This window comes from Panthera tigris, chromosome A3 (assembly GCF_018350195.1).
Source record: "Panthera tigris isolate Pti1 chromosome A3, P.tigris_Pti1_mat1.1, whole genome shotgun sequence".
Taxonomy (NCBI): Eukaryota; Metazoa; Chordata; class Mammalia; order Carnivora; family Felidae; genus Panthera; species Panthera tigris.
The window spans coordinates 43,255,001-43,277,965 of NC_056662.1; the positions used below are offsets into that span (position 1 = coordinate 43,255,001).

The 22,965-nt window shown below is 40.0% G+C and overlaps 2 protein-coding genes across 6 annotated transcripts in view; one reads left to right on the top strand and one right to left on the bottom strand.

The window, feature by feature from the left end:
- POLR3F (RNA polymerase III subunit F) overlaps positions 1 to 12,815 on the top strand; it is a 13,952-nt gene extending 1,137 nt beyond the window's left edge. Inside the window, exons 2-11 of one of the 3 annotated variants that reach the window (XR_006215611.1) lie at positions 712 to 829; positions 3,579 to 3,646; positions 4,009 to 4,029; positions 4,154 to 4,221; positions 5,507 to 5,619; positions 7,614 to 7,757; positions 7,943 to 8,050; positions 9,844 to 10,035; positions 11,053 to 11,325; positions 12,135 to 12,815. Coding sequence is in view for 2 of the 3 variants with exons in the window: in XM_007096550.3 (XP_007096612.1) it covers positions 712 to 829; positions 3,579 to 3,646; positions 4,009 to 4,029; positions 4,154 to 4,221; positions 5,507 to 5,619; positions 7,614 to 7,757; positions 7,943 to 8,050; positions 9,844 to 10,035; positions 11,053 to 11,130 (910 nt within the window). In the remaining variant the exon portion in view is untranslated. Of the gene's footprint in view, positions 1 to 711; positions 830 to 3,578; positions 3,647 to 4,008; positions 4,030 to 4,153; positions 4,222 to 5,506; positions 5,620 to 7,613; positions 7,758 to 7,942; positions 8,051 to 9,843; positions 10,036 to 11,052; positions 11,456 to 12,134 lie in introns of those variants that run through there. The other 2 variants (XM_007096550.3, XM_007096551.3) reach the window with 2 other exon arrangements.
- Positions 6,104 to 22,248, bottom strand: RBBP9 (RB binding protein 9, serine hydrolase). Of its 3 annotated transcripts, none has more exons than XM_042980966.1 (6): positions 22,097 to 22,248; positions 20,848 to 20,890; positions 19,469 to 19,574; positions 16,102 to 16,187; positions 15,480 to 15,706; positions 6,104 to 6,966 (listed from the first exon to the last, which is right to left on the bottom strand). In XM_042980966.1, the coding sequence occupies exons 1-5, from the start codon at positions 22,193 to 22,195 to the stop codon at positions 15,480 to 15,482; spliced, it is 561 nt and encodes a 186-aa protein (XP_042836900.1). In that variant the 5' UTR covers positions 22,196 to 22,248; the 3' UTR covers positions 6,104 to 6,966. The 3 variants fall into 3 exon arrangements, with proteins under 3 accessions (XP_042836900.1, XP_042836899.1, XP_007096611.2); XM_042980965.1 differs by lacking the exon at positions 6,104 to 6,966 and adding an exon at positions 7,102 to 7,151; XM_007096549.3 differs by lacking the exon at positions 6,104 to 6,966 and having other exon boundaries at positions 13,897 to 15,706.
- Between the last annotated feature and the right edge of the window lie 717 nt (positions 22,249 to 22,965).

The window sequence follows — 22,965 nt, forward strand, 5'->3', positions numbered from 1 at the left end:
ACCATGTGGGGGTGCGAGCTGACAGCTCAGAGCCTGGAGCCTGCTTCAAATTCTATGTCTCCCTCTCTCTCTGCCCCTCCCCTGCTCACGCTCTCTCTCAAATATAAAACAAACAAAAAATTTTTTTGAGAGTTTAGGTCACCTAAAGCCTCTCCTAATTTTATATTTTTAGGTTACCACATAGTTTTAAAGACCTTGACTTTCTCAAACTTGTGAAAACATGTACGATGATCCTATGACAAGGTGGATAGTTTGGTTGATTTTTGTTTGGTATAGATAATTCCCAAAGCAGACCCAGTTGTGGTTAATTGGCATAACAAATTTTGTCTTCCCACCAGACGTGTCTGATTTGCCTCCTTGCAGACTATGACTGCCAAATGCACTGCATATTAACTTTGTCATAGTTGTTCTGAGAAAATTGAAGCCCCAGCTTTAATATATTTTGTGTTTGTTTTCATTTGACTTTTCTAATTTAAAGTTCATATTAGTGAGGAAAAGAAACACTCCCTTAAATAGTAGTAATTATGTAAACATGTACTTTATCTTGCTCAATTTGTAACATGCTTTGATTCACAACCATCATGGAAACCTAGGTCATCTGCCAAATGTGAAAAAAGGCACAATTTCAAACCATTCTGCTTGTATTTTTCCCTCATTGCCTCTTGAAATGGGTCAGAACATGAATAAAATCATTATTGCCTTTGTTCCTAGGATTATAGAATTATGTCACCAGTTCCCTCATGGAATCACAGACCAAGTAATTCAGAATGAAATGCCTCATATAGAAGCCCAGCAGCGGGCAGTGGCCATCAATAGACTGCTGTCCATGGTAAGGCAAATTCAACTAGTTGATGTAATTATTTATGTGCTATGGACTCATTACTTCCTGTTACGTAGACGTGAAACCATTCTCAAGTGTGTTAGGTTAAGACTCCAAACCAGGAAACAGCTCAGACTGCCTGAACTGAGGAAAGAAGAAATAATTACACATCATTTTCCAAGAAGAATGAAATAAATGTATTCTGTTTTAACTGTTGTATTTGTTAACCTAATTGTCATCGTGAGACACGGGGCACATAGGCCTAGTCTGCTCTCACCTTCTGTTTGCTTCCTGCTGTTGGTGTTGGGCCATTGCCTATGAAATATGCCCCATCTGGTTTTTCTGCAGGTTATCAGAGTCGGTTCCTTAGGGTTTCATTCTCCACAATCTCACTCCTCACTCTGAGCATTTCAGGAGGCAGGAATGAGTCTAGTCACACTGCAGTGGGGTTTTTCATTGAAGCCCTTCTACCTGCTCTTATCTCTTCTCTTCTCCTGGGGCCCTAATATCATTCTCCTACACTGTCCCAAAACACCCCACCTTGTGGCACCCCACCCTCTAAATCTGCCTATTTCTCCTTTCATTTCTCCATCATCAAAACTCCCATATCTTGAAAGCATTTCAGTTTGGTTGTAGTAGAAATTGAATAAAAGATTTCTCCACTAAGGACTCATGGAAGTTTGAGGACAGGTGAACGTTCTGTTAAACTACTCCCTTCGACCTTCTACCTCAATGGCTGGAAAACTTTCTGTAACGTGCCAGATAGTATGTGTTGTAGGCTTTGCAGGCCATAAGGTTTCTGTCATAACTACTCAACTCTGCAGGAAAGTAGCCATGAACCATTCATAAGCACATGAGCATGGCTGCATTCCGGTAAAAACTTATTTATAAAAATAAGCAGTGGGCCGGAGTGCTCGCCCTGTTTTAGTACTGTTGGTGATTTCTAATCAGTTCACCATGGTGAAGGACTCAGCTCCAGGAGGGATAGTGGAAGGGATGCTGGACGTTGTGGCAACGGAAACTGTTTTTGTCCTCTGACTACCCTTTGAGCTCTTTGCTTTCTGTCTGAAAATCCTCCTCAGTACCTCCCTCTCTTTCGCCATCTCTGCAGCCCCATCTACTGCCAGGCCTGTGGTCTACAGGTTGTAAGCAGTGGTGGAGCTATGATGACTTTTAATTATTAGTAAATCACAAAGGGTTGCTGCTTTTAGCTCATAAACAGCTCTCAGATTTGTTCCCTCCTTTCCATTCCTGCTACCTCTGCATGTGTTCAGGCTCTTGGCTTTTTCCTGGACTATCACAGTATATTCTAACTGGCTCTCCTGCTTCCATCTGCCTCAGTGCAGCCAGCCTGATTTTTTTTTTTTTTTTTTTTTTTAAGTAGGCTTCACACCCAGCACAGAGCCCAATGCGGGGCTTGAACTCACGACCCTGAGATCAAGACCTTGAGAACAAGAGTCGGATGCCTAACTGACTGAGCCACTCAGGCGCCCCTTGATCATAATACAGATCTGACCAAGTCATTCGTGACCCAGAATCCTCTCAACACTACAGATTCAAGTCCACACTCCTGGGTTTACCACACCGAGCCCCTACCTTCCTCACCCACTCTGCCCCAAAAGTTAGGGTTCAGGGGAACAGATTGTCTTTGGTTCTCTGCCACATCATGCCTCAGGTCCTTTGTCTTCACTGGTTAGAAGGCCCTTCTTCCCTTTCTTCACAGACTAACTCCACATTCTCCTTCAAGATTCAGCTCTGCTATTGTCTCCCAGAAAGCTTCCCTGAAATCCCCCCAGGTTGGGCCAAAGCTGCTTCTCTGAGTGCCCATTCCACCCTTAACTTACCTCTGTGTTGATGCCGACAAGATGGTATTGACGTTAGCTGTGTGATTCTCTTTTAGAATTCATGTTTGTCCCCCACCAAACATGGATCACAGTATGGGTTTTCAGGAAATGTTCATGGGCTGAATTAAACGACCTCCAAATGGAACTTTGTGGTTCGATTTTCCTACTTAGTGGAGCTCGGGGAGGGAGGTTATTGCTGTTCATCCGTATATAAGCCTGTTTCTAAGTCATGTGTCATCCCAGTCTCAACGCACGGCAGTGGGGCCTCTCCCAGCCATGGATTCCCCAAACTGCCAGAAATCCCATAATATGGCCACCTGAGTGCTCCAGAGTTCACACCCAAGGAATTTCAAAAGCACACCAGACATGCTTTACTTTACTTTTGATTTGTTATATAAAACCAAAACTATTGCATCTTTTATTCATTGGTTGACCTAATTTTCATGTAATACAACAGAAATCACACAAATTAGTAAATGTTACTATTTTGTCAGGTTTAATTAATCATCATGTTATAGATTTATGCATGTTAGCCTTTATTTGAACTTCTTGTTTATATAAATTATTTATCTTTACATTTCATATACTGATTGAATTTATTTAAATTTGACTATGGATTTTTATTTATTATTCTAAAGCTGCTTCTTCAAAATTATTTATGCATTGGTCACATAACCAAGCCAGGACACCAGCATATAATTTGGATAATGGTAACATAAAGCGCTAAGTTTTTGAAAATATATTACATGTGATATGTAGACAAAGACCAAAGTCTTGAGTGAGGAACTAACAAATAACTGCAAGGCAGGATGTTTTGGTTTGTGTAAACTTTTAAAGAATACATTAACATTTGTGATTGATTTAAAATAGCTCCAAAATAATTCATTATTATTTTCTGTTTAAAAAAACTTTAGGGTCAGTTGGATCTCTTAAGGAGCAATACAGGCCTTCTGTATAGAATAAAGGATTCTCAGAATGCTGGGTAAGCACCCAATTTTTTATTTTTAGAAACTTTAATTATTACGAACATAATCTATGGTTTTGGGGAAAAAAGTCAATAGAGAATTGCATAATGTAATCTGTCCTGCATACCATTCCGGCCTCTTGTCATGAGTTCCATTTTTCAGAGATGACTGCTCTTAATAATTTGGTATATGTCCTTTCTTCTAGGTATATATATAAATATATAGAGATGATTATATATTTATATACTATATATATAATCTTTTTTTCTTTTTTTTTCTTTTTTTTTAACAAAAATGGGATCATGCTATCCATACTGTTTTGCAACTTGTTTTTTTCACTTACTATATCTTGGACATCTTTTCATTCTGGTACATACAGCCCTGTCTCATTCTTTTTAAGGTAAGCCCTTCTTTTGGTAAATAAGTCAATGTGATGACCTTGTTCACTAATTCAAGTAGTTATGTAGATTCTTAGATTATCCTGTATCTCTTTGCCTTTTTAATTCTACTTTATTCCCCTGCAGTAAAATGAAAGGATCAGATAACCAAGAAAAACTGGTATATCAAATCATAGAGGATGCAGGAAATAAAGGTAAGCATGTGAAGGAAGAAGCAGGAAAAAACTTCCTGGTCTTTGTCTTTAGGTCCAGAAATAGGGAATGAGATCTGTGTATTAGGATTTGAGTCACTGATACTAGTTTCAACAATGTATCAACCATGATATAATTTGAAATCATATCATTCTTATATTTATTAGAAGTTAAATTAATATTTTAAAAATAGATTCATGAAAAAAGCATTCTCTATCTTAAAAACTTCTTCCTATCTCATTATGCCTCTGTGCTGGGAAGAAAATAGGGTAACATGTTTTATACAAAATTCCACATACAAGCCTTTTTTAAAAGAGTAACCAGGGCGGCAGGGTAGCTGAGTTGGTTAAGTGTCCAACTTAGGCTCAGGTCATGATCTCACGGTTTGTGGGTTCGAGCCCCGTGTCAGGCTCTGGTCTGACAGTGCAGAACCTGCCTGGGATTCTCTGTCTCCCCCTCTCTCCCCCTCCTTCTCTCTCTTTCTCTCTCAAAACTAAATAAATAAGCATTTAAAACAGAGAGAAACCATAGCCTCCTGCACAGGGCTTTTGGTGGCTGTGAGAACCCCAGTCTTCCATTTTTCATCTCTTAAATACAGTTTTCGTGTATACATAATGGGTATACATGCACACAGATGCTTACATAAAGTATTTTTTGCTCTACACTGACAGTGGCAACTGACCTTGGCCCAAACTTAAGTTACAATCTAAATACAATCTAAAGTAGGGGCACCTGGGTGGCTCAGTTAAGCATCTGACTCTTGATTTTGGCTCAGGTCATGATCCCTAGGTCATGGGATCAAGCCGCAAGTTGGGCTCTGTGCAGACGGCGCAGAGCCTGCTTGGCATCCTCTCTCTTCCTCCCTCTCGCCCCCTTCTGACTTGAGCTCTCTCTCAAAAAATAATAAATTAAAAAAAATACAAATCTAAAGTAAAAATAATAGGAAACAGAAGTTGGGATGCAAAAGGGGATGGAAGAGACAATGTAAGTCAATTCAGTACCATTCTTTTCTTCCATTAAAAAATATCTTTTTCAGTGTTTTTAGAAAGGTGCCATGCTAGGATTCCAAGAAATTTCTGGTTAGAAGATAGAGCACATAACTTAACATTTTATATGTTATGTTACCTGAGATTCTTACCTCTAAGTCACTGTTTTCTCTATAGCTGTGCTCTAGGGATATATACATATATATACATACTTTGTTATAGTTTTGGCATGAGATACAGCAGTAGGACTGTAAACACACATCCTATGGTGTTGAATTCATTTTACTTTATTTTCTTATAGGAATATGGAGCAGAGATATCCGATACAAAAGTAACTTGCCATTAACAGAAATTAACAAAATTCTAAAGAATTTGGAAAGTAAAAAGCTTATCAAAGCTGTTAAGTCTGTGGCAGTGAGTAGTTTTCTCTTTTCTTCCCCCAAGTGGTCATTGTATATGTTCTGGTCCAAGTACATTTTAAGATTTTTATTGTTCTGTAAGCTGTGTCATGATTTAAAACTACTGGTCAAAACGATTTCTAAAAATTAAGCTCAAGTTGGATTGGCTTGGAGATGTTGCCTAGATTTATCGCTGCTTAATTAACTCTTTGTGTCTCACCCGCCATTAAAGCTAAAACCACTTTACTCTTCAGTAAAGAATTTTTGGAATCATGAGCATTTTTCCTGGATTTCCAGTGTGTAAGATAATTTACTCCATCCTGGCATATTAGATTACTCATTCAACAAATAGCTATTGTGTGTTTGCTGTGTACCAGGTACTCTTGTAGTGCTTGGGATACGTGAGTAAACAAGTCAGAGAAAGATCTCTGCCCTGTCTGTTCCAGTACATGGTATTTCTCCTTCTCCTCATCCCACCCCAGCCCTATTACCTCCTCCAGGGGCTTTCACTCCAGAGCTGGCTGCATCAGGGACACCAGCTGCTGACTGCACTGACTTAGGTATCAGAAGAGCCAAGATTCCCCCTAAAGTTTGCTTGAACACGGATTTTGGCAAATAAGAATTCAATGTTCATCAGAGATTTTATTTATCAAATAGTATTTTTGCCTTACCAATCCCTAGTTTATACCATTATCTCCCTTCTGCATTTTTAATGGATAATTTCAAATTTTCACAAAAGTAGAGCCAATAATACAAGTCTCCAAAGTGAAGTACCTTCACTTTGCCAATATTTCTTCTCCACCTTTATTTTTAATAACAGCCTTATTACTGAGATAAAATTGACATGCCAGAATATTCATCTGTTTAAAATGTACAGTTTGGTAGTTCTTAGTATATTCCCAAAGTTGTGCAACCATCACACTGCTGTAATTTTAGGACATTTTCATCACCCGTGAAATGTGACCCCACTGGCAGTCAGTCCTCTGCATCCCTGCCTGTAGGCCTTGATAACCACTAATGTAGTTTCTGTCTCTACAGATCTGCCTATTCTGGAAATTTTGTATAAATGGAATCATACAGTATGTGGTCTTTTGCATCAGGCTTCTTTCATTTACACAATGTTTTCAAGGTTTCAAACTGAAGTAGTATTGGATTGTAACCCAAAGTCTAAAATAAATCTTCATAAGTCCATACTGATATAAATGTTGAAATAAATAAATGACCCATCTTCCCATGAGTGGAAAGAGGCAGAATAGACAAACCTCCTGTGCAGAAGAGTTCCAGGTAATTTAGGTAGTAGAACGTAACTCTCCCTCCTTCAGTTTGGGCTCTGCGTACTGATTTCCTTCCAAACATGGCAAGGCTAGGGAAGAAAGTTTACAGTGGAGAAAACTGAGAAACACTACCTCAAGCCACATGATCAAGGTTAACATCAACACCGAAAAGTCTTAGTGATGGTGATCAGTCATCACTTGGTGACGATTGAGTACCCTTGATGGGATGTGGTCAGAAGGGCACTTCCTCTGTGGTCTTTTTCCTGGTCTAGTCCTGAGAAAAACATCAGACAAATCCCAGTCAAAAGGCATCTTACAGAATACCCAACCAGTAATTCTCAGAACTGGCAAGTTCTCAAAAGCAAGGAAAGTCTGAGAAGCTGTCACAACCAGAAGTTGCCAAAGAAACATACCAAGTAAATGTAATGTGGTATCCTGAATAGGTTCTTGACCCAGAAAAGGGACATTAGGGGAAAACTAAGGAAATCTCAGTAAAGTATAGACTTAGGTAATAATGATGTATCAATATTGGTTCATTAACTGTAATAAATGTACCCTACTAATATGTAAGATGCTAATAAGGGGAAACTGAGCACAAGGTAAATGTACCATCTTTACAATAATTGTGTAAATCTAAAACTGCTCTAAAATACAAAGTTTTGGTTTTTTTTTAATCTTAGTTTCAGAAGACTTATTTATCTTATAACCACATCTGCTTGTGCATGTTTTTTCCTAGGCCTCAAAAAAGAAAGTATATATGCTCTATAACCTGCAGCCAGACCGGTCTGTGACTGGTGGAGCCTGGTACAGTGACCAGGATTTTGAATCAGAATTTGTAGAGGTGCTTAACCAACAGTGTTTTAAATTTCTACAAACCAAGGTGAGGCATAACTGAGGACACATCACTGCAAATCTTTTTTAAAAAGTTTATATCGTATTTTATAGGACTTGAAAAGGGTGAAGTTGATAATTTTTACTAAACAGTATATTCCATTGTTGATTTTCAGACTATATAAATTGTATTCAGAAAACACTATATTGAGATTTGTGTTTCTACCCTTATAGGCAGAAACAGCACGAGAAAGCAAACAGAATCCAATGATACAAAGAAATAGTTCATTTGCCTCATCACATGAAGTATGGAAGTACATCTGTGAATTGGGGATCAGTAAGGTGAGAGCTTGGGTTTTGAATTTTCATCTTATTTTTTATTTTATTTTATTTTATTTTATTTTTTTTGGACGTTTTATTTATTTTTGAGACAGAGAGAGACAGAGCATGAACAGGGGAGGGGCAGAGAAAGAGGGAGACACAGAATCGGAAGCAGGCTCCAGGCTCTGAGCCATCAGCCCAGAGCCCGACGTGGGGCTCGAACTCACGGACCGCGAGATCGTGACCTGAGCTGAAGTCGGACGCTTAACCGACTGAGCCACCCAGGCGCCCCTCATCTTATTTTTTATTAAATTTTTTTTAATGTTTATTTTTGAGAGAAAGACACAGATCATGAGTGGGAGAGGGGCAGAGAGACAAAATCTGAAGCAGGCTCCCGGCTCTGAGCTGTCAGCACAGAGCCCTACGCAGGGCTCAAACCCACAAGCCATGAGATCATGACCTGGTACGAAGTCAGAAGTTCAACAGGCAGCCACCCAGGCGCCCCTTCATTTTAATTTTTTAAAGTTACTCTTCATCACAGGGGTATAGTTTACAGTGTATTCCGTACATATTTGACCCAGACCCTTTTTTGAGGTGATACCTGTGAGCATTGTGCAGAATCCACTTTTGGAAAGCACTGTCCTAAGCCATTTAGACAAAGGTGACTGTCCTGCCATCAGGCACTGTGTGATCTGTATATACTTAAGCTTGGCATATAGAGCAGCAGTGTAGAGGCCTGGCAGTGCACTGCACTCCCAAAATTCAAAAGTCTCTTCTGACAAGGTCTTGACTTTCTCAGGGACATTTCAACATAGATGACAAACCTCAATAACATCAGTTGTCACTTACTGGCATTATCCAACTTGTAAGAGGCGAGTAGCGTCATCAGCATATTCTTTTGAAGACCTATATAAAGACAGTGCTGGATGCTTTTCAGAATCAGAAGAAATTGAATCGGCCATTTGGACAAGCTGTTTTCATTTCCTAGACCCCAGATTTCTCATTTATTTAAAAAATTTTTTTTAATGCTTATTTATTTTTGAGAGAGAGAGACAGAGTGTGAGTGGGGGAGGAGCAGAGAGAGAGAGGGAGACACAGAAGCTGAAGCAGGCTCCAGGCTCTGAGCTGTCAGCACACAGCCCGATGCGGGGCTCGAACTCATGAACTGCGAGATCATGACCTGAGCTGAAGTCAGACGTTTACCGACTGAGCCACCCAGGTGCCCCTTATTTAAAATTTTTTTAATGTTTATTTGTTTCTGAGAGAGAGAGAGCATGAGTGGGGCAGGGGCAGAGAAAGAGGGAAACACAGAATCTGAAGCAGGCTCCAGGCTCTGAGCTGTAAGCACAGAGCTTGATGCGGGGCTTGAACTCATGAACCATGAGATCATGACCTGAACCGAAGTCAGACACTTAACCGACTGAGCCACCCAGATACCCCACACAGATTTCTCATTTATATAAAAAACTAGGAATTTGGACAATTTGATATCTAAAATAACTTTCTGCTTGAACATTTTATAAATCCACATCAAGTTCTTGCTAAGGAAATGTTACTTTATAAGACTTCCAGATTTTACCTAAGGGTAGAAACATAGAAAGAAAGTATCAAATTCAGATGAGATTAGAGTTCTGTCCTTAACATTTCAGTGCTTTGTGCTAGCTTGGGCTGTTGTTCAGCTCTGTGCTTTAAATCACCCATCGGCGCAATGCTTCCCCATTCATGGCGGAGTTGCGACCCTTACTGTTTAAACACCCTCAGATAGGATGTCTTCTTGTGCTTTCTGTGTCCTTTCTAATGTGTCCCCTTTTCAGGTAGAATTGTCCATGGAGGACATTGAAACTATCTTAAATACACTCATTTATGACGGGAAAGTAGAGATGACTATCATCGCTGCAAAAGAAGGCACAGTTGGAAGTGTGGATGGACACATGAAACTGTATAGAGCAGTCAATCCTATCATCCCGCCCACAGGTTTGGTCCGGGCCCCCTGCGGACTCTGCCCGGTGAGTTAAAGTGGCTTCATTTCACACCTGACTGCCACCAAGTGCAAATGCCACATAACTTACCAGCAAGCACACCCCAGTTTTCTGATTCTCAGAGTTGACCAACAGCTGTTCAAACCTCCACGTAAACTTTGATGACAGGCCTTTGATGAACAAGTCATGGCTTGACATTCCTTTTTAGAATAACCAGGTTAGGGAAATTTGTGTTTTTCTGGGTTTGGCCCTAAAATGGACAATTTTTAACGAGGGCTAATCATTTAACCTAAGTAGGGAGGGAAATAGGATTTGCTGAGAATCCTGTGTCACAGGCCAGGTATGTTCTTGAAGATTTATGTGGTCTCATTTAATCTCCTCCTGTCCCTTGGAGCTAATGGTGTTATTTCTGCATAACCTTGAAGCTAAGGAAGATACAAGATATACAGCTTAGAAGAATCAGGATTCAAACCCAGAGATGTGCTTTCCCCTGCAGCATGCCCCAGCACTCTCCATCCATCCGTTCCCATTTACTGCTTGCCAGCTGCGTGCTGCAGGCCCTGTCCCGGCCCTCACAGCTGCTGTTTTATTTCTTTATACTGGCCCTTGTCTATATGCCTAAGCTGTCTGTATGCTCGTGTCAACTCCTAGGGAAAAAAGCGAGCATATTGGGAATTCTGTTTAGCACCCTTCACAAAAAAGAATGTAGTTAAACACGAAACATTTGCCTAGTCAAACACACATACAGATCTGCTTTCCTGTATCCCTGTTACCTGCAAATAGCCTTTGGGCCAGTGGGCAGAACATGTCATCTTAGTGCTACAGTGAGAGGTCTCTCATTAACTAACTTTATAATCACACAGCAGGTCCTATTACAGCTCTAGTCTCTTTCAGTTTCAAAGTGTCACTTTTAATACCGCTTTAGAGAATGGTTGGGTCTTGGATATGTTGTTAACAGAAAGTATAGTTGTAGTTGACACTTAAGACTTTACCTATAATAATTTTAAAACTCTCATTTGATTGTAAACTTTTTTCTTTTTAAAGGTTTTTGACGACTGCCATGAAGGTGGTGAGATTTCACCATCTAACTGTATTTATATGACAGAGTGGCTCGAATTTTAAGAGAGCTAGGAACTTTACTGACATTTTGCAAATGAAGTTACTTTGAGAGCAAATAATTTAATTCGTGATGGAACATCAAATACCCTTGAAAGCAAACTTCACAATAATGGATAGACTAGCTGCTATGAAAAAATATTTTTTTATCTATGAAGACTAAATTTATAATGGTAGAGTAGGCAACGGAATATGAAGCAGGTAAGGCTAATACTGAAATCCATTCTTCGATAAATACTTAGAACTTCTGGAAGACCACCTTCTGAAGCCTTCAAGACTTGTGATGGTTCATGGAAAAAGAAGCCAATAAATCCATATTTGCCAAATACTATGATAATGGCTAGAGCTTAAAAATGCCCTTTTCCAAGTTAGTTATTAAGATCTTCATTGGAAATTTTTTACATCTACTTCACTATTGCCATTTGTTTTCTCTTTCCTCAGTGGTTTCATTAAGTAATTAAAAGTGATGGGGCAGGAACAGCACTTAGGGAAGAGTGGGGAAGAGAGTGGAACATCTCTTTTCCACACACTATTAATTCCTTATGTCAGAAATATTATTTCAGAGGATTATGCCTTTGTACTTACCTCAAATGCAAATGATGACTATTATCAAGGATTTTCAGCGCATAGTTACATTATTCTCATCTTCAAGAGAATGTTTTCACTGATCCTTTGTTAAAGTCTTCCAAGTTTCATTCTGTGGTTCAACTGTATTATTTGCTAGAACTGTCCCATAATCCATTACCCTCCATTTGTACTTCATTGTGAGCAGAGTACCATTCTTCTTTTCTTGTCCTATTTTAGATTTGTTTCCTTATTCTCTTCTAAAATCATGGTGTAATTAGTCTAGGCTAAGCAGAAAGCCATTACAATTGTTCTCATTTCTAATAGTACTTCCAGTCCTAATCATTAGCCATAGAGAAAACATTAGGTTATTCAGTGTACTGTTGCACAAAAGTTAGCTTTTTAGGATCTCAGCTATTGTATTTTCACTTTGTACCTCCACTCAGTGATTTCTGTGTCCAAGCCAAAAGTATGGGACCAAGGGAAAGGAATTGAAGGTCAGCTACTACTGACACCGGAGTTCAACTACCAGTTTGGAGATTCTCCAAGTGGGCAGCCATCAGAAGGGTAACTTTGAGATAAATGGGATCAATAAAATGAAATCAGCTCAGTAACCAACTAAGAACCAGATGGAGTTTGTGGCCAGCTCTATAAAATAGCATTCGATGACACCAGCACTTTGAAACAAGGATCATTTCAAGTATTAAATATATAGAAGATACAGAAGAATCTAGGAGCCTGAAACTACACAAGCCTTTCTCTTCCACCCCCAAGGAAAGCTAGAATAGTAAGAACATTATTTGTCCTTCTTGGAACCTGGCCTGTCACAGAGGTGCTAGTCTTATTTAATGAGAAAACTGAAGTTGGGGGGAGAGGTAGATGTAGGGAGGAGGAAGCAGTTCATGTATTAACTACAGATTTTGTATTATGTCTTGACAGCCAAAGATTGATTTTTAAAGCTTACAATCAAAGGCTACAACAAAAGTTCATTGACTCACCAGAATAAAGAGACCCTTTAAATGGTTTTCCCATAGCAGGTCTTTCATTCTGAATATTAACTGAAGGAGAAAAGAGACAATAGTTTAAAAATATAGCACCTCTGAGGGTGCCTGGGTGGCGTCAGTTGAGCATCCAACTTTGGCTCAGGTCATGATCTCGCAGTTCTTGAGCTCGAGCCCCACTTCGGGCTCTGTGCTGACAGCTAAGAGCCTGGAGCCTACTTTGGATTCTGTGTCCCACTTTCTCTGCCCCTTCCCCACTCATGCTCGGTCTCTGTCTCTCAAAGATAAATAAACGTTAAAAAAAACAAACAACAGCAGCTCCGATATATAGTTAAATCGATATTTACCCACCAGAAGTAAACTTTGACCAAAACAAGTTATGGGGCTCTAGACTCATGACACCAAAAAAAATTAAAAAAAAAAAAAAAATCAAATTGTGGTGAAGTCCTAATCCTTACAGTTGATTTCCATTTAGTATAAGGTATTTTGGTCACCTGAGAAGAGATACACCCTGAAGTCTGTCAGGGCCCTTCTGTTCTGCTTACTAATGATCATAGGGAGTCAGACAATTCTGAGAGACCATGATTCAATGGTTTAAATGGATAGTTTATGTGGCATTCTTCTATAAAATTCCTCTGAACTTCGTTTGATGAGGAGTAAATTTTATGAGCCATGATTTTTATGGTGATCAGCTGAGTAAAAACTAGTCAAACAAGTAATTTCAAGTTGAGTGACTTTTACTTTCAACTATTACTCATTATTAGATTGTGGGTAAGGGAAGAAAATACATGCCCTAGATTACTGCTGCTGGACATTTTATAGTGACAGTATTCCACATCTGTTCAGTAAAAGTACCCACCTGTCACTTCGTGACTGTTAAGACTTGAATGAAGAAATGAATTCAATTTATGGCTACCTGTGGTTACTGGCTACCATATTATATAGCACAATCCTTACAGTCACATAGGTCTATGTTAATTATAGGAATGAAAGATATCAAAATTATTTCTCACTTGTATGTATTTTTCTGTGGAGAAAGAGGACAAAATATTATTAACTGTCATTTGTAGTGTAAGTTTGTAATTTTTTGAAAAAGGACTTCAGAAAACAATGCCAAGAGTAAGTAGAACGATTACTAATTCCAAACAATTCAAATAGAATCAAACTTTGGTTATAGACTTGGTCAAATCAACCATCTTTAAGAAAATTACTACTCAATTGGTTTATCTAATTTGCTTCTCACTAACATGTCAAATGAGTTGTTTTAAACATAGTCATTTTAATTATAAAATACATGTTCACTATAACAAACTCAATCCTCAGGTGTACAAAACAAAAAGGAGACTTCCTTCACACTGTACCTAAAATGCCCATTCCCCAAAGATAACTGTTATTAAAGTTTAGAGTCTTTCCATATTTTCTTTGAACACATTTAGAAGCCAAGACTTTTCAGGTTAAAATGGTGGCTTTGAATCTCCTGTAGACATAAATAGTGAGGAAATTCATATTTTTGCAGCAAACATAAGGTTCTGTAACATGTACAAAGTCACTGGAAATTGTTTTGAGTCAATACTTAGGGATTGTAACAGCCAAAAAATATTGGAAAGAAAAAACAATTTTTTTGAAGGAGTATGATCAGAAGAAAAGTGGAATGATGCTTGAAAGTGAGCTAAAGGAACATAGAATTTAAAAGGTAGAACTCTTTACAGAACAAAATTTGAAGTATGGAAAGATTACTTAGAATTTTGTAACAAAATCTAAATTGTTCCCATGATTTCATCCTTCGACATTAAATTCATTTCTCAGGCTTAGAGAGAATCATTTAAAGCACCTGGCTAAGTTAATTCCTAATGGCAGAGGTCACAAATGGGTGGCTTGGACTTTGTGTGTCTTGCAGTGTTTGTACATTTTTTATTTACGCTGTCGTTGTCGACTTACGTAATCCATATGTACATATATTGGGCATAATTCATATACATATAAACTGTGTATATAAACATATAGTCCCTAGATATGAAAACCACTGCATGAAGTTTTTCCCTCAAAAAATCAGAAAATTGGCAACACCCTGCTACCTTCCCAGATGGCAACAATTTAGAAAGGGCACGAGTTCTCCATGCTGCCCAAATTCCCACCACGCTGGTCTAGCACACATCTGGTTGGCTATGCTGACATATTTTTACAGGCTGGGCTTCTGTTCCCTGCCCGACCTGGCAGACCTAACTCTTAGATCCATATGTATCCCTCTCCCTCAACATGTTTGAAGGACTGGGGCAGGGGTCAAAGATGAAGGCCCCAGTCTGGGTTTAATGTCTTGGGCCAGCTCAGAACAGCTAGTGTTTTGAGCTCTAAGCCAACACTCTGGACCTTTAGTCATTTTCCTCACCCCACCCCACCCTGCCAACTAGAAAAAGGTTCATTTCAAAGAGGAGTACAACTCCTACAACATACACAAACTAGTTTTAATGTGAACTGGGAATCAGGAAAGCTGGATTCCACTTCTATCTTACTCACTTTGGACAGATAAAGGTGGTTAAACTGTCCTTATGTCCCTGATCAAATGAGAAAAATACTGCTTTAGTTCATGGCAGTTTGTGAGATAGAAATCCAATGGAAAATGGAAACGCTGTTTGTAACTTAGTTTGAATATTGAACTTCTGGGTTATTTTTCCGGAACTTTGTTCTGTTTTATGTGTCTACTAATCATCTCATAATAGATAATTTTTATCTATTAATAACCTGATCATTGCTCTACCCCTATATTGGAATGTAAAACAGAAGTAATCCTACCTATGCTGGTACTTTCAGCATAGACTTTACCACGCTAATCAGTTCATGAAACTCCATATTCTGAAAGTGGCCACGGTCAGTGAATCTGTACAATTTGGCCTCCAACCTATCAGCCACTTCTTGTTGTTCCTTCCAGGGAAGGAAAGGATCATCAGTGGAGCCAAACTGCACAATGTAAGGGCAGTTGGCTTTGATCTTCTCCCACTGCCAGGGACGGTTGAAGTATCCTATGGGGAAAAAATATACATAGAGCCTATTACCGCCCATGGATAATTCCCATTCTAGCCATGGTAAAATATCTAGTGAAGACCATAGCAGACACACAGAATCCGAGCCTGTGAGTTACAAGTCCATTAGTTTTCAAATCTATAGCGCTTAATACCATAGCTACTTGTGAAGGGGCGTATGTGGCTCAGATAAAATCAGGCCTCTAGGGTTCAATGCATTAGAAAATGGTCTATCACCTCTCAAAGGGTCTAATTTGTAAAAAAGAAGGGCAGCAAATGTTTCTCATCTGTTACGAGAGGGTTTTTTTAGCCTATTCAAAAGCCAGTACTGTTTAACCTGAACAGGTAGCCCTGTGATTAGAGGAAGGGCTTTTCTGAATCGGTTTCAAACTTACCACTGGCACGCTCGTTTTCATCCCCCAAGTCAGAGGTATATGCAGACACTAACACAATAGCATATACTTGGTGTGTTTCTGCATACCTGGAGAAAGAGAAATGATGTCAACTAATACTTAATGTTAAATCTGATTGCCAAAAAGTAAAAAACAAAAACAAAAACAAAAAAACACATGAAAACTCATTTGATCTAGCTTACAGAAAACAGTTGCTGTTGAGGTTAATTTAAAAAAAGTAAGGAAACTAAAGAACTCCAAGCCCAGTGGTTAATAAATTACCCTTGGCTACTTGATGAGTTTCTACTTATTTTTCAAGGTAGTCCAAACCTCTTTGGTAATCCTTTCAAAAAAAAACAAAAAGTGGGGGCAACTGGGTGGCTCAGTCGGTTGAGTGTCCAACTTCGGCTCAGGTCATGATCTCGCGGTTCATGAGTTTGAGCCCCACATCAAGCTTGCTGCTATCAGCCTGTCACAGCAGAGCCTGCTTCAGATCCTGTCCCCCTCTTTCTGCCCCTCCCCTGATTGCACTCTCCCAAAAAAATAATTTTTTTTTTTTTTTAAGTGTAATCATTCTCTTTGATGTGCCTATTAACCTACCTTCAGTATGCATCAGCATTGCCTGCTTGGTTAACATGTAGATTCAGTCCCGGAGCATCTGATTCAAAGTTGGTATGAGGCCCAGGGATCTGCATTTTAAGGCATGACACCTCCCCCCCAACCCGGATGACTAATACAAGTGATCTGTGAACCGTATTTTAAGAAATACTGTACCATAGTGGAAATATACCTCTTTTGCTGCACATTCCACATTGTATTGTATTACTCTTTGCGTTGTATTATATGTCTTCCCCAACAAACCTTCAGCTCCTTAAGGGCAGGTGTGAGCCTTCTTGATTTCTATGACCCTGGTGCCTAGTAGAGTGCCCACAAGCAGACACTTGGCAAAGATTAGGCTAGGGAAAGATGTGGAATAGTAATAGCTTCAAGGGGCCTTTGTGCCAGGAAAAATTTAGGGTTGGTATTTTGTTTTGCAGTCTAAACTTTTTGCCCAACAATTTGTTTTGAAAAATTTCAAACCTACAGGACAGTTAGAACAACAAGCACTTGATTCATTAATTTTACCACACTTCACACCTAAATACATCAACTGTGTCCCCTAAGAACAAGGTATTCTCTTACATATCCACAGTGCCATTATTACACCCAGTACACTTAACACCGAGACAGTAATACACAGATCCTGATAATGGCGCTTGAACTCACAAACTATGAGATCACGACCTGAGCCGAAATCAAGATCCAGACACTTAAACAACTGAGCCACCAAGCACCCCAAAACTGCTTTTCAATCCTAGATCCAGTCAAAGATCACACATTGCATTTGTTTTTCATGACTCTTTAGTCCCTTTTAAATTTTTTGTTTTAAATGACATTGACATATTCTAAGAGTTTAATAAGCCAATTAATTGTCTTGTATATCACCCCTAAATTGAATTTTTCTGTTTCCTCGTGATTAGACAGAGGTTGAACATTTTTGGCAAGAATACTACATAGGCAATGTGTCCTTCCCACTCCATCACATCAGAGACACACAATGCCAGTGTCCCTTTATTGGTGAGATTAAGTTTGATTACTTAAGGTGATATCAGATATCCATTGTAAAGACATAATTGTCCACTTTGTGATTAGTAAGTAATCCGCAGGGTGGTCCTCTGTGGCTCTACCAATATCCTTTTCCCCTACCATCTTATACCACATACTGGCATGTATTTTCTCTTGCCTACCTTAACTTTAGATGTTAATTTTTAGGTTGCAGACAATCCTGCAGCGAGTTTATTATTTTTTATTTTATTTTTAAGAGAGAGACAGAACGTAAGCAGGGGAAGGGCAGAGAAAGAGGGAGACACAGAATCTGAAGCAGACTTTAGGGTCTGAGCTGTCAGCACAGAACCTGACAAGCAGGGCCTGAACCCACAAACCGTGAGATTATGACCTGAGCCAAAGTCCGACGCTTAACCGACTGAGCCACCCAGGTGCTCCAGGGATCTTTTTCTTTTTTTTTAAGTTTATTTATTTTGAGAGAGAGAGAAAGAGGATACCAAGCAGGCACTGCCCTGCCAGCACAAAGCCCAATGTGGGGCTCGAACCCATGAACCATGAGATCATGACCTGAGCCAAAATAAAGAGTCAGACATCCAACCGACTGAGCCACCCAAGGCACCCCAGTTACAGGGATCTTTAAAAGAAGGCACATCTGGGGCGCCTGGATGGCTCAGTCAGTTGAACATCCAACTTCGGCCCAGGTCATGATCCCATGCTTCATTGGTTTGAACCCCGCGTCGGGCTCTGTGCTGACAGCCTGGAGCCTGGAGCCTGGAGCCTGCTTTGGATTCTGTGTCTTCCTCTCTCTCTCTGCCCCTCCCCTGCTTGCACTGTCTCTCTGTCTCCCCAAAATAAATAAATATTTAAAAAATTTTTTAAAAGGAAGGCACATCTTTATCAGCCAATAGCCTGAGAAAAATTCAGTTGGCCTTGAGTTGGTACAGATTTCAGCATAAAGGGATTTCTTCATTTTCCAGACAACCTTTGGCAGCTTATGAACACTAAGCTCCACACTGGAAAGCATTATCTCATAGCTTCAAATGGCAGAAAGGCTACGGAATTTGGCAGGGTTCCCTGACATGCAATTTATATGCCAGCCTGAGTGACTGCTTGGGACAAGAGGTTACACAAAAACTATATTCCTTCCTCATCCAGCCTAGCAAATGTGCAAGAAACCCAACCCTAATATGCTTATTCAGCCAGCTAAGTCCTATCCTCTAGGCCTCATAAGCCTAAAGGGAGAGACATGATGTTATAACCAACAGCATCAGGAAGTGTCATGAATCCTAAGGATGGGGGTGGGGGGGTGTACAGGGTGGTGTAATAGCCTCTGCCCTCCAACAAATATTTATTTAGTACCTACCATATGGCAGACACTCTTCTAGGCACTAAGGTCCCAGTGTCAGAGTGAACAAAGCCCCACCCTCATGTTGCTTACATTTTTATTGGCCAGAGACAGGCAAGAAATAAACAAGACATCAGATGTTGAAAAGTGTAATAGATTAAAAGAGGGATACCAAGATGTAAAGGGGATAGGAGCCATTGTTTCATTTGGAGTGATTAGACTAGGCCTCAGTGAAAAGAGACATTAAGTAGAGACTTAAAGAAAAGAAAGCCATGCAAGTACCTAGAAACAGTATACCAGGTAGAACAGGGGCCAGCACAGGCCTAAGGTAGGTACAGAGTTGGCAAGTTCAAGGAACTGCAGTGAGGTCTGTAAGCCAGCTGGAGCCCACACAGGGTGACTATTGAACAAGGATCGCACCTCATGGCTGCAATGGCCCCAGAACTGTGGCCTATGATGATGGTCTTCTCATCACAGTGCAGCTCCGTCTCCATGAAGGGCAGCCAGATGCTCTCTCGAGCTGTAACTAAGGTTCAGGGTAAAGAAAGAGTGTCATTTGATAGGGACAGTCTTAGTCTAATACCACCCCACCTTTCTGACAGAGGACTACTTAGCATTTCTCAACTTAAGAACTTCAGGACCATATGGGAGACGGGGCTGTTTCTTTTTTTTTTTTTTTTTTTTTAACATTTATTTTTGAGACAGAGAGAGACAGAGCATGAACGGGGGAGGGGCAGAGAGAGAGGGAGACACAGAATCGGAAGCAGGCTCCAGGCTCTGAGCCATCAGCCCAGAGCCTGATGCGGGGCTCGAACTCATGGACCGCGAGATCGTGACCTGAGCTGAAGTCGGACACTTAACCGACTGAGCCACCCAGGCGCCCCGGGGCTGTTTCAATAGAGCCAAAGATTTATATGTTGCTGTTTGAAAAATTCAAGTCCATAGCTTTGCTATATATATATATATATATATATATATATATATATATATATATAGCTTTTATTTTTTTTTTAATTTTACCATGTTCTTATAAGAAAATACTGAGGAAATAATAAAAATATAATTCTGTAGCTTTAATGTAAACTTAAGAGATAACTCTAGGGGCACCTGGGTGGCTCAGTCGGTTAAGCATCCGACTTCAGCTCAGGTCATGATCTCATGGTTCATGAGTTTGAGCCCCGCATTGGGATCTGTGCTGACAGCTCAGAGCCTGGAGGCTTCTTTGGATTCTGTGTCTCCCTCTCTCTCTCTGCCCCTCCTCTGCTCATACTCTGCCTCTCTTTCTCTCAAAAATAAATTTAAAAATTTTTAAAAAAAGAAATAACTCTAGACAACATTCTCAAATTCACATGTATAAATATGCTTTCTTTCCTAAGAGGAAATTCCTGACACAAGTCATGGGCATAGTCAGAACAAAAGTGGCAGTGTTACATTTTGATATATTTGGATCTCATATAGGTGCTGTGAAGTTTTATCATATCTCTGTCTCACATGAAACACTCATACATTTTGCCTGAAAATATCTGTTGAATCTGTTGACTTATAGAAGGGAAAACTGAGTTGCTTAAAAAGTGGAAAATTAAATTTTACCAAGCCTGGGTGCTTTTCTCGATCCTTACTAGAATTTTCTATGATGCTTTTTGGTTTACACCCTTTTCCCCAAACTACTTGCCTTCATTCATTCTTAGGTATATATTCCCTTTGGCTTCTCTACTATGATATTCCTGTTCTATACCAGGAAAATGGCAAGATCAAAACCCAACACGATGAGGCTATTTAAAAACATGTTTAAAACTTACTTGGGTCAGGCATGTTTTTAGCCAAACACTGGAAACCAGGTATCTATGACATGAGGGGAAAAAAAAGCTATAATAAAGAGCTTAATTACAACTAATACTTTGCTAATAAGAAATGAGACACCTGATATGATCTCTATCAATTCAATAAGTCTTTGCTTACATTATGAAATGAAGCAGGTTAAGTGCCATTGGATTCCATGTGAACAGACAATCCCTCCTGATAAACTGCCTTCTGTCTGTAGTTCTTACCTAGCCAGCTCTGTACATATTTGCATTTGTACATCTCTGTTTATCACTGTAGGCATGTATCTACAGAGGCATCATGAATGAATGCATTCTAGACAAACTGGAGTCAAAAAGACTGTGCACCAGGAAGTAGGTAAAACATGGTACAAAATGTGGTACAGAAAGTTGGAGATCCCACCCTTTTGGACAGCTTCAGTCCTGCTCTTTTTGATCTGTAGCTCTGGCCTTGGTTTTCAACCACAACCTGAAATTTTCTTCTAGACACATACTCTAGAGCTCTAAAGGATGGCAACCCAGGAAGCAGTCCTATTGACTGGTTATGGAAGAGGTTAAAAAAAAAATCAAGATACACAAGACAATTACAGTGGGACACAACGCCATTTGTGTAAAGCTCACAAAGAAACCAAATTAAATAAGATATTGTTCAAAGTATACCCACATAGCTGCAAAAGTATGTTCATTTTTAAAAGAGGAGCAAATGAAAAAAATTTCAGGGAAATGGGATTGGGGGGGGTATACATGTGGCTTCCAAGGTATTGTTAATGTTGCAGTTTAGTTTGGTTATGGAGTCTCAGGTATTCATTACATTATGCTTCACAATTTCCATGTATGTTACATTCATCTTTTTCCTATATTAAATATTACATACTGATTTTTTTTTTTTAATCTGAGGCAGGAATCAGAGAAGACAGAGATACACTTATCTCGTAAGCCCCAAATCTGAACCAGCAACAGATGCAGAGAGACAGGGGGGTGCTCTAAGAGGTGGTGCCTTGTACTCTAACCACTGAATCTTCAGAGAAGTCTTCCGGGCAGTTTTATCCACCAAAATTCTGACCACTAGTTCTAGAGTTTGAGACAGGGCAGCGGGGAGAGCAGTGAAAACACAGGGCTTCGCTGAAGGGGTGGGGGGCTGGGGACGAGGTGAACACACGTTCAAACTTCAGTCCACTGTCCCCTCCGTCCCCTCAAGGCTCCCAGCGCGGTCAGGCTTGTCTCTTACCTGCTCCAGCCCCTTCTTCACCCAGCCGTACCAGCCGTGGGTGGCCACATCCCCACCTCCATTCCCAGGAACAATAACTGCCTTGTTCGGGGAAGCCATGAGCGCAGAGGGGCCGATGTCGACCAGCAGCAGGGCCTGCAGGGCCGGGAGCCCGAGACTGCATCCGCTGGGAGCCTGCACTGTGGCATTCTGGGAATTGTAGTTCTGGGGGCGCCGGTGGGCCGGCTCTTGGACTCTGGCCGCCCTTACTGAAGAAGGTGGCCAAAGCAAACTTCCGAGTTTCTAGCAAATCTAAATCGCCTTTCACTTGCCTCTTGCTAGCGTTCTGGTCCCCTCCTCGCCTTATTTAGGACAGGCTGTCACACGCCCAGAATATACTCTCCCTTTACTAGCATTATGATATATTTCTATTGGAAAGTGTGGTTTTAGTTCCAAATATACAGAAATAACCTTTTTATGAGTTGAGGACTCGTGGAATTCTTATTACTTTTCCTTCTGATTTTGAAACATTTGTTGCTAGTACAGTTGTCACTGTCAGTCCTGGTTGTTATTTTTCATTGCTTTCAATGTTGTCCTTTTAAAAGCTATCACCATTGGTGATGGCACATGGATACCATTCACAATTGATGTGAGGAACAAAGGCAGAAGAAAAAATTAATATTTCTTTACAACTTACAGCCCAATGACAAGTCCTTGAGACAGGCAAAGTGATACTCCTCTGGAAGCTCAGCTCCCTTGATGATGACAATTTGCTAAGAGCAAAAGGCAATCTTAGCTTAATGTTATTTGGACCTCCAGGATCCTGTAAGTCTACTTTAAACATAAAAAAATTCCTTTGGAAACTTCCTTTATCTCTTCCCCTCCCCAGA